This window comes from Stylophora pistillata, chromosome 2, assembly GCF_964205215.1.
Source record: "Stylophora pistillata chromosome 2, jaStyPist1.2, whole genome shotgun sequence".
NCBI classification, from domain to species: Eukaryota; Metazoa; Cnidaria; class Anthozoa; order Scleractinia; family Pocilloporidae; genus Stylophora; species Stylophora pistillata.
This window is the reverse complement of record NC_142520.1, coordinates 41,038,307-41,049,599: the sequence shown is the minus strand read 5'-3', so window position 1 is coordinate 41,049,599 and position 11,293 is coordinate 41,038,307. Positions and strand designations below refer to the sequence as shown.

The 11,293-nt window shown below is 39.7% G+C and overlaps 1 protein-coding gene across 1 annotated transcript; it reads left to right on the top strand.

Moving 5' to 3' along the window:
* The first annotated feature begins 692 nt into the window (after positions 1-692).
* Positions 693-9,848, top strand: LOC111319093 (uncharacterized). Its single transcript, XM_088747314.1, has 6 exons — positions 693-1,128; positions 3,875-4,201; positions 4,542-4,859; positions 4,941-5,234; positions 6,976-7,209; positions 8,266-9,848. The coding sequence occupies exons 1-6, from the start codon at positions 882-884 to the stop codon at positions 8,574-8,576; spliced, it is 1,731 nt and encodes a 576-aa protein (XP_088603440.1). The 5' UTR covers positions 693-881; the 3' UTR covers positions 8,577-9,848.
* The last annotated feature ends 1,445 nt before the right edge of the window (positions 9,849-11,293 follow it).

The following is an 11,293-nucleotide window of genomic DNA, read 5'->3' as shown; positions in this document are numbered from 1 at the left end:
TCGATATTCTGTATCCTTTACTGGTTTTTAATTTTTTTTTTCCTTTGCTAGGGTTTTATCCTATCTCTTTCTTGCTTTTACACCCCGTTACATAGAGTCTTCTTATCCAATTTAACAACGATTCTCAGAGACCAAAACACATCGCAGGAGCATGATGAGTGGTTCTTTTTCACTCTTTGTTAATGCCGCATCTTTCTTTAGTGCAAACTTACTCGATAAGGCCACGACCTACGATGTTTGACTCGATCAAGTCTTTTTAAATCTTGCATGAGCCTAGTTAGGCTCGCTGTAATTTGCAAAATCGGAAACTGATTAAATGTGTACAGATTCGAATTCCCGACTGTTCTTTCCCCGGGAGTGGGATACATCATCGGGCCATTATTAGAATCTGTATCCGCTTTAAATATCGCCACAATTTAAAATTGCAATGAGTAGTCTGACTGGTGTTCACGAGACTCTTATAGGTTGATATGCGCAATTTTTCATTGAGCACTAAGTGCAAGACTGAGCAGTGAATGGCTTGAAAACCAAGTCTAGTTATGAAAAAAAGATCGCGGAAAAATATATTCAGTATTTTCAGCTCTGGAAACTTCCATTCACATGAACCGTTACGTACTCCGCTGTGACAAAGAAGTGATGACAAACAGCATCACGTGAAAAGGTCGCCTCTGACTTCTAAGGTTTCGTTATCAACAGGAAAGAAACACGAAAAACGAGAGGAACATTGAGCCTTGCTGAATGCTTTTAAAAGACCACAGACCGACGTCAGAATTGATTACCGCTAGATATATATATCGCATCTCGTTCAACAATAACTCACGCTCTCCTAACTTGGTATAACCTAGACGATTGTCTAGAGCAAGGCACGCAGGGAAAATACGATGGATATCGACGCACGCCAAACGAAAATTCCATCCAGTGAAAAACGTAGTGATCATTTTCAAAAGGCTTCATCGTTGCTGTCTGTTGCAGCCATCATGATGACGGTTGCTCTCTTTGTAAGAACGGAGACAAACATGAAAATGCTGGATTCAAAATTTTCGCAGAAAATTCAAGAAATGGGACATTCTCTAGATTCTTTAAGGGTTGCTCGCCAAGTCCTTCCAACAGACTCAGACATATCCAAAGGTAGGTCATTAAGAAGAAAATTTTGTAAACAACTGTGCGTCTCTTGAACTCGACAGTAAGCGTTAGTTAGGCAGGTTGGTTAGCATGGTTATGCTGTAACCACACAAAAGCTAGCCGGGAGTATTCAGCTGTGACCGTTTTAAGCGTCAACAAACAGCATGAGAACATATAAACCAAGCACATTTTACCAGGCAAATTCGTTTTGATGGACTTGGAGAATCTGTCCAAACAAGTTTTTGTGATGTAAGATATTTTGATGCTAATCAGCCAAAGAACAGCCGTAGAATATTTTTTTTTACCAATGTGATATATTATCCGAAGGGAAGTGTGGGCAACATAGATTTGACCTTGGATCAGAAACTTGACTCGTTTCAGTGAAACAAATCACAGCTGGGTATTGAATTTATCTTTAAACCAGTGGCGTTTCTCCGACCGTCCTCCGTCGAAAGGGATTTAAACAAAACATCTCTGAACCCAGGCGGTGTGCACACTTCGATTGCATTGCATTGTGGCACCAATATGGTGGTAAAAGCGGTAGAAATGAGTTGAGTTTGACTGAGTATTCCGTAAAAGTTAGGTCGTTTCTTTTTCCTGTCACTATTGGTAAATATAATTTGATACATTCTGAATGTGTAGAAGTATTTTTCGCGCGTATTTGTCACGTATTATATCGTTCTCAAGGACAAACGGAAGCACAGTTAGCATGTAAGTTGAAACCGGTTTTCGAGCAGGTCAAATTCGTTGTACGTCGTAGTTTGAAGCCTTTCAAAGATTTGTATGGCCACTTTGATCCTTTTTTAACAGCTCTGAACGAACGCGTCCAAACGCGCTCCAACAGTACAAATGTTTTATGCATTTTAAGTGATAGTGTTTATAAGACCCTTTTGTGGAACGACAAGGCCCTCTGTTGTGTTTAGTGTGTTGCGTTACATAGCGTTACTACTGCAAGGGCATTTACGAATCGTGTTTTAAATCTACTTTCCTTAGTGAAGGAAAATATAAAAGTGAGTGATGCGGGAAATCTTCTATCTTGATCATTGGATGAAGGACAGTTTAATTAGAGCAATGAAAAGAGTCACTTGATCCATGAAAACCTCCACCTTGTGTGAGGCGACACGCCGGAAAGCCGGAAAGCAAAAGGCAGTCGACCGTTGAAAGGTGTTGATAGGCCTGTGCGTCTCCTACCTTTCGCAAGCGCTTTTAAATCTTCTACCCACAAAGTTTAGCTTATTAAGATATCTTTTGATGACTATCCTTTGCGATGTGATAATAAGGGTCAGTTTTGAGGTGTCATAATTCTCCACCTGTATGTTCTTGAGGTTTGGCAAAGCCGAATGAGATTGTGTTACAAAAGGCAATATTTTCTTCTGTGCGCGCGGAATTTTCTCTGTTTCAGAGTATACTTCTCTCCTGAAGTAATAACTCCAGAGATACGTTTCTCAAGACCCTCATATAGGTTTCCACTATTCTCGAAGGGTATTTTGAAACTCTTTTCACTAAATGTTGAGCTCGACAAATTCGCTCTTAGCGGGAGGCGCGAGGCTTCTCCTTTTACAAACATTGTATTTACGCTAGGTGGAAAAGGTTCGTCTAGTACAAGGTCTCTGTCTCTCTAATATGCGTGTGCATGTCAAGGGTCGATTCATAGTTGAATAACTCGCGTCTAAGAATATAAGTACTAACTTTCAAATTACTCATCTCGCCATTAGTCGTGAGTGTGACTGTTGCCATTTGTGTCGAGATTCTTAGGCAGATTGCAGTTTCGAATCTTTCTAAATAACGTCAGTTGTCTCCTAAGAACGAATTCGTTACGGAGGAATGACAGGAGTCGCGCAGGCTCGTCAAACGTTTTAACTTTCAAAGGAATGGCAACAGACAGTGAATCTCCATTACAATCCACGTATATTCACGCTGTATCTCGCTGCCACCAAAGATTTTCACTCCAACGCGTCAAGATGCAAATGATTCAATTTTTGTTTTACGACCATGATGCAACGCAATCAGAATGCGCACACCGCCTGCTTTGAACCAGTAAAAAATTTAATCAGAAACCGCAAAACCACAAAAGACCGGATTCGATCAAAACCGAAAACCGCATGCAAAACCGTCTAAACCGATAAATTTGCACATCTCAGTTGTCAAATTCACAATCGATCTTATACTGTGGTTACAAGTGGAGCAACATAGGTTTCGCAGCTATTCGAGATCAGCAGCTAGCAGAGGGGTATGTGCGCGCGCTATTTTCTCTGTTTCTGAGTATACTTCTCTCCTGAACTAATAACTCCAGAGATACGTTTCTCAAAACCCTCATATAGGTTTCCTCTGTTCTCGAAGGGTATTTTGAAACTCTTTTCACTAAACTTGCAGCTAGCAGAGGCAGCTAGCAGAGGGTAAATGCTGCTCAGATCGAAGAGAAAGCGGAACTCCAATCAGAGAAACCGAAAAAGCACATTGGATAACAAATTCGACTACCTGTCAAAAACCAAAAACCAAATACTGAAAACGGAAAACTCGCAAAACACGAATAACAAAACCGAAAAAAATAGCCAGAATCGCAAAACCGCAAACCCCAATGCCCCCCTCCCCTCGTTACCTGGCAACAAAACGTAACTTTCTTTTTTCAGTCATGATGCTGAAGTAGGAAGCGCTTTGCACATCTTAAATCATATGTAATCGATGTTAAAAATGGGGAAATAATTCCTTCACACATTTTCAAAAAACAATTAACCATTGCAGTTTTCTTTAGGTACGAAACACAACGTCAAAATTGTTCGTCGCAGCTTAACTACCAACCGGAGTGACGCAGTTAATCGAGGAGAATCCGACGCTGCATTCAGGAAGTACGTGACCTCTATTGTTACTGGGTCCATAGGGACCTACTGCCTCTCCCCTGGTAAAGTCTGTGTGGCAGGGCCTCGTGGACCAAAAGGAACTCCGGGAAATCGCGGTAGACGCGGTCCAAGGGGATCTAAGGGAAAAACGGGCAAGAAAGGAGTTATGGGACCACCTGGCAAATCTGGTAAACAAGGAATGAAAGGAGATGTTGGGAATCCCGGGGTGAAAGGAGAAAAAGGTATAAATCTATTTCCACTTTTTCTTTATATTTATCTTCCTTAGGAACAAAAGAAGCGGAAAATCCCTTTAGGTTTGTAACCGCATCCAAAAGATCATATAGATCTCTTGAATGTGCCAAACCCAAATCATAAGAGAATTCAAAGTTTAATCTGTAGGTTAATTGCCGAGTACAGTTTTATCATTCAGTTTAAAATGAAAGCAATCTGCAAGGGTGAGAAGGTGTCCTCCTCTCTCTAGAGCCAATCTTTATTACGCCAAATGTTAATCCGACACTTGTTAGACATTACCCTACACTTCAGTTAAGGCGTTTGTTACATGCCTGTCTATATTTTTTTAAGGCGACAAAGGAGTTCCTGGACTTCCGGGACCTAAAGGTGAACCAGGCCAGTCCATAGCTGCTCCAAATATAAATGTATCTCCTGCCTCGCTCACAATCACTGAGAACCAGACCGCCACGTTCTACTGCTCAGCCTACGGTAATCCAAAACCAACAGTTACTTGGAGGAAAATGGGTGGTGCAGGACAAGTCAATATGAACAGTCACGATACCAAATTGCAGATTAAAAATGCCAAGTATAATGATTCAGGAAGCTACGTTTGCATGGCCACAAGTGTCCTCGGAAAAGCTCAGAAAGCGGTGAAATTTACTGTTGAAGGTGACACTCCATTCCATATGTCATTCATATTTCGTTAGTTTATCATTTCGATCATTCAGTAATCTTTTTTCTTAATTCTAGTTCCCCCAAGGTTTATCCATACTCCCGACAGGCTGATAAAAGTCCTAGCAAACTCAGCTGCATCTGTTCCTTGCCGTGCTATCGGTTTTCCACTACCAACTATAGTTTGGTCGAGAGGATTTGTCCCGTTACCGCAAGGTCGGACTACTATTACTAAGAATGGTACCCTTAATATCGCCAACTTTGGTCCACTGGACGGTGGTCCATATCAGTGTGAAGCACGAAACAAGCTTGGATCTATCAGTGTGCTAACAACCTTAGATTATGATGATCAAGGAAACAAATCAAGTCAAGGTCAGGAAACAAATTTTTAATTCTAAAATTTTTCATTACTTCAGGGAGGGTTTAAATCCAAAAGGAGGCCGATGTGATGCTTTGCTAAACGGTCATTTGTTGTAACCGGCATGATTTGGGTGAGTGCCACCTTTAAGAAAAGCATCACCTGGGTTTTTATATCCTTTTAGTGACGTAAAGAACATTTCAAACTTGTATTCCTCGCAGTAAAAATTTCATACCTCTGTTACAATTGAAAGGATCTTAGTTGACCACGTCTCGGTTTTTGCTTCCATTATCACCTTTGTGTTTGTTTACATACAAATACAAAGTCTGCAGCAATCCACGACATTGTCATCTTATTGTCGCGCCTGTGATTGACTAAAGTCAAAAGGGGACATCATAGCACTTCATGGATTCGGACTCACTGGCTAGTACCCTTCAAAATTTTACTGAAGCGAAATCTTGAGGCAGAACGTGATCTATTAGACGTTTAGTCTTTTTCCCTATAGCTAAAAAAATATATAAAAGCATAAGGATACTTAGAAAGAGAACTAACTTTTAGGGTATCCACTTTCCTAAGTTGTTTTTACTGTTGCCAAAAATGATTGAATTTTTAACGATAACCCGTTTAGGAGTTTTCGTGATATAGATCTTTAGCCAAGATTAAAGTGGAATGGTAGTCGCATAATGCTCCATTCAGCTCTGCCAACAATTTTCGAAGCGAGGAAAGATAGCAAGAAAAGCTTGCTACGTATTAGTAAGGGATAAACGACAGACATAATGATAACCTCAAAACAACTGAGGCAATGGATAGAGCGCTGGACTGTTGTGCGGGAGGTCGAGGGTTCGAGCCCCGGCCGGACCAACACTCAAGGTCTTAAAATAAAAATGAGGAGGATATGCTACTTATCTATAGCATCAAGAAATGGTCAGATATTCTAGTCTTCTCGGATAGGGACGAATACACGGAGGTTCCGTCTCCTGCAGGGTTAGGGGTAGGCCTGGGGAGACGTTAATTTCCCACGCACGAGTATACTGTGTGATGGATGTCCTCCCCTGGGGTGGGATGAGTGGGTTTCAAGGCCATAAGTTAAATAACTCATCGGATTAATTAAGTCACTTTCGTTAAATAAACAATATTGTATTGTATTGTATTGTGTATTGTAAGGCTGCTTACGGATGCCGAACGAGAAGTCTGGATTGTCAGAGAAGTTGTACATACAAGGATTTCAAGTTTCAGGGTCTGGAGACTTGCCTCCGCTGTCCGTAATTTTTTTCTGAAAAAGCTTTTGTGGTCTTCCGCAGAATTGGATAAAAAAGTTTTCTCTCTTCCATACCTTCAGCTTCCTGCAACAGCTGAGCGGGCAGTTCTGTTTTTCGCTTTCACAAAAGGAATCTTAACTCGCCCACGTTGAATTCCAAGAAATCCTCATTCGGTTTTATTTTTTCCCTCGAATCATCCATTTTTTTTAACACCTTGGCTTTCCTTTTTGTGTCTACGAGAGCGACTTCGCACATTGCCTCGTTTTCACGCTTTTTAAATTTAGCACCAGATCTCTAAATAGTGAGAACTCGAAAATGGGCTATTTCATCGGCTGTTATTTCTGACTATATTCAGACGTTAATCCTTTTCTTTTGGCGCTTGAATTTACAAAGAACCAAGTTACTGTCGTGTTGATAAAAACAAAAGCTTGATCGCAATTTTTTATCAAGACCATTTTGTATTTCCTTTTATTCCTTTCTTTTCTTTTTTTTCCAGCGCTTTGGAAGGCCTCGACTATCATTGCTGGCAATATTTTTTATGAAAGTAAACTCAATCAGTTTTTGAAACCTGCTGTTGGAAGTCATCCTCAGTGGCTGCTGTGTTACCGCGCCTCCTCTCACGGCTGGGCGGCCAGTACCTTCCACAGCAGATGTGACGGGAAGTGGAACACTGTCTCTATCATAAAAGTAGGACTGTACGTGTTTGGAGGATACACCGACATTCCGTGGGGTAAAGGAATTTATCTTAATTATCTTTGCTTTTACTCTAGCTTGACGGACTTAAAGGTGTGTTTATGGTGTTATAAATTCATGGAGGAAGCGAATACCTCTGCTTTATTATAAGAAACCTTTCGCTTAAAGTAAAATAATTGCAAAGGAGTGACATGGTTTGTTAAGTCTCTATTCTTCTTCCTTATTAACACCAAGGTACGGCGAACTCTTCCCTTTGGAATGTCAATGTATAGCAAGGTAGTAAGGTTCTAAAGAAACTGTGGTGCTGTATCGGTAACGGGGAGGGGAGGGGGGGTATAAAAAGTTAAATTTATCTTTAAAAAGGCCATTTCCGAATTACGTTTTGACCTCTTTTTCAAAACGAGGCCCAAGGCCCGATCCCCAATCATTCGTATGAAAGTGAGTTTTACTTGCATATGTCTGATAATCGGACGAGGAACACGACTCGCTTAAAAAAAGAGGCCAATAGTAATTCGACAATGGCCTATTGACCACCGAAAAGAGTTTCGTAAGCTGAGATTTCGATCGCGCGCCTTTTTAATTCGCCGGCGAATAGTAAAATCCCTCAAGGCCATTCCAGTTAATTAACTGGGTATCAAGTGCGCTCTGTGATGAAATTTAAATCCACAGTAATCATGACGGAAAATAAGTTTCTCAGGGTGTGTGAGCATTTTTCCCTTCTCCTATCAATTTCTTTGCATAGATTTCTCAAGTTCCGGCATCACAAGAGGGAGATGAAAACGAGCTATACTTAGGGCTATTTGAAAAAAAAAATGGTTCGGATTTCGTTCATTCTACATACCTTATTCGTTTTTCAAAAGGGGGCTTCTCGTCATAATCACATTGCGAATTTTAAACTTCTGAAATTTGGTCAGATCTGGGTCAAACCTAAGAAGGCCCTCACCATTAGCATTAGGGCGCACCGAAACATAAAGTGTATCCTAAGGAAATTGTGTGACAAGAGAAGCTGTTGTTATTGTTGTTGTTGTTGTTTTTTTCATGGCTAAAGGAACTTAGTCATAATAATATGTTTATTACATATCTTATTTTTCAGAATCTGGTGGTAATTACCGCAGTACTTCCAAGGCTTTCATATTTTCTCTCCGAAATCAAGAAGGACTAGCACCGTTCAAGAGCCTAGTGACTAGGCCTACAACTGCTATCTACACGCGCTCAGATTATGGTCCAACTTTTGGGAATGGTCACGACATTAACATCAAAGATAATGCAAACAGTAACAAATACTCCTACACATACTTTGCCAGTGCTTATTCAGTCCCAAGTGGGGTAAAGAACACAAGAACAATTCTGGCTGGGACTTACAAATTCACACCTGATGAGGTGGAGGTTTTCTATCTTGGTTGAATCGCCATCGTCGTTCTAACTCCATCATTAATGCTAGTAAAAATTATACTTTAATTCAGTGTACCCTTCGGCTTGATTGGCTGACACACAGACCTTTTAAAATTAGTCTCACGCTCCCCATCTTTTTTTTTTAAGAAAAAGGGCGGTATCGTTTGCTTTTGTTCTAAATATTTCAATATAAAAAAGGTTGAAGGGACTGTAGTTTGTAAATCTTGCCTTATGCGCATAATGGGTAAAATTCATGAGGTTTGTCGGTTTTTCAATGTTGACGGTTGCCTAATTTAGATGTGAGAAACGAAAATATTCCCATAAACTTTCAAAGACTATACTCTTGAAAGAGATAGAGAGTTCAACATTTTCATAAGATGTTCTAGAGTCTATTGCACACAATTGATATATGAACAGTGTGCGAATAACTAGATTCCGATCTCAGTATAGAGACACTTGATTCGATTACGGAATCTTATAAAAAGAAGACTAAAAATCGGCAGTAAACTTACATTTTTATCTTTAGATAAATATGACTAAGCTGCCTTTATTTACTCTTTAGGACAACATCATAGTTTGAGCTAAGTTCTTTAAAATGGTCGTGAACGATGCATATGATCAACCGAGTTTGTTGTAAGTACAGCTAAGAAAGGGACGTGATCCAAGATTGAAGACTAGCTGGAAAAAATCAGTTTCTGAATTGCCATATTACTCGATAACTTTAAATTACACATAATGACAATCTTCTTTCTTTAATTTTTTCTCGAAAGGCATTTACAATATTGAGTTTTACCATATCTCATTTAGAAGAAGACAAAATAAGCTTCACAGAAAAAAAATACTTTCTTTCCTAAAATGCATGTCTTTTAAAATCACGCAAACAAATTGCATGAAATTTGCATAACTCATTTGCATAACTTGTGACTTTGAAAAAGCCTTGACCTCAATCGAGTAGAATTTTAAGGTAACTTAATAGTAGAAAATATTTCTTATTAAATGGGCACGACATCCAGAGCATTTAGCTGAAAAAGAACACATACAGATTTAATTAGAATTTGTTTTCAAACTGTACCCCAAAATCATAAAAATTGATCCAGATCACTAAAAAAAATTTTTCTCCCCAAGTATTTATAAAAGAGAAGTTAGCTATACCTCATATGAAACAGCAGTGAATAAGCTTTCTTGGAATGTAAGTTTCTACTGCGAAAAAAAAAAACTACAACCTCAATAAATGCCTTCAAATTAGCAGAAATTAGCATAATAAAGCATACGACATCATCAAAATTTGTACTGTCAATCAAGTGATATATACCCAAAGGATATGAAGAAATCAGGCAAAAAAATCGCTAAAACGATTCCTTGTTATATGAGCAACATCTCCATAAAAATTGGTTGAAAAATAACTAATCTGAGATGCGTTACATATATTTTATGAACACCTACTGACGCAAAAAAAGCCATGAGAGCCTGGAATCGTATTCTGGACAGGATGGATCTTGCTCAAAGACCATGGTAGAGGGACTTGGTACTCCAGTACCTCTCCATATTACCTATTCACCAAACAAAAGTAGATCAGGAGGTCTGTCAACTTCACTATCTCATTGGTGTTGTCTTTCCACGTTCCATCGGCTTCTGCATAAGACCTGTGGGAACCAGAAATATGTTGAACAGCATAGCAGTTGGTATGCTCAACAACTTGACTATTCACCAATTCATCGGTAAAAAATCATTTAAAAAACTCAAGAGCAGTAGTCATATTACCCCTAAGAAAAGGCTGCTGAAATTGTATCCCGGGAGGGCGTGCAGGTGTAAAGGGAGGGGGTGGAAACTGAGCATGTTGATTTCCCTCATCCTCATCATCATAGGATTTGTAGGTTTCCACTGAGGGTGCCGAGGTTGCGCGATGTGGAGGGCAATGGATCTGAAACACCATCATCGGTGTCTACAATCTCCATCGCACCTTCGCTATCACTCGCACTCTCACTTACCTCTACCAATTCTCCTTCAATCCAATCCGGATCTTCCTCATCTTCTTCTCCTTCAACTTCCTCAGCCTAGCTCACCTGCTTCTTCTGGTTCACTAAAGAGATGTATTATTATGAATATTTCTTTCACTAATTTCTGAAAATTTGCCTTGAAAAAGCGACAAATGGGATAATAAAACCTTAAAATATATAAACTGCAACAGATAACAAAAGCAAGACACTTCTAATTCAAGAGCATTTTTATGAATATAAAAAGAATAATTCAATAGTATTTTTATGCTAATTTGTTTGTTTCATTACTTTTCGGCTTGTAACAAGTAGAACCGTATCTAAAAAGCATACAAAACATTTGATAACATACAGGTCGATACACATCGCAACATTTAGTTAGGACTGCGTCACTCGATCGTACATCTGTGATACATTGGTCATCAGCTGATAACACAGGCAGCCTAGGCTCTGCCACAGACTCTGCCACGGGCTCTGCTACGGGCTCTGTCACAAGCTCTTTCACCGTGGATTATTATAGAGTTTGTACAGTGGTTTAGTTGGACTTGCTTTTGAGCCCTGTAAATATAAAGTTGCGTGAAATAATCAAAGAAATAAAGTCTTACCTTCATACAAAAGAGTCTGTGCTGGTTTGTCGCGATTTGAGGCCGTTTTGCTGTGTTTCAGCTTAACGTCCTAGCAGTACCAAAGAAGAGGATAGGTAGGAAAGCTCTGTCTCGCACACGCTCGCCAAAA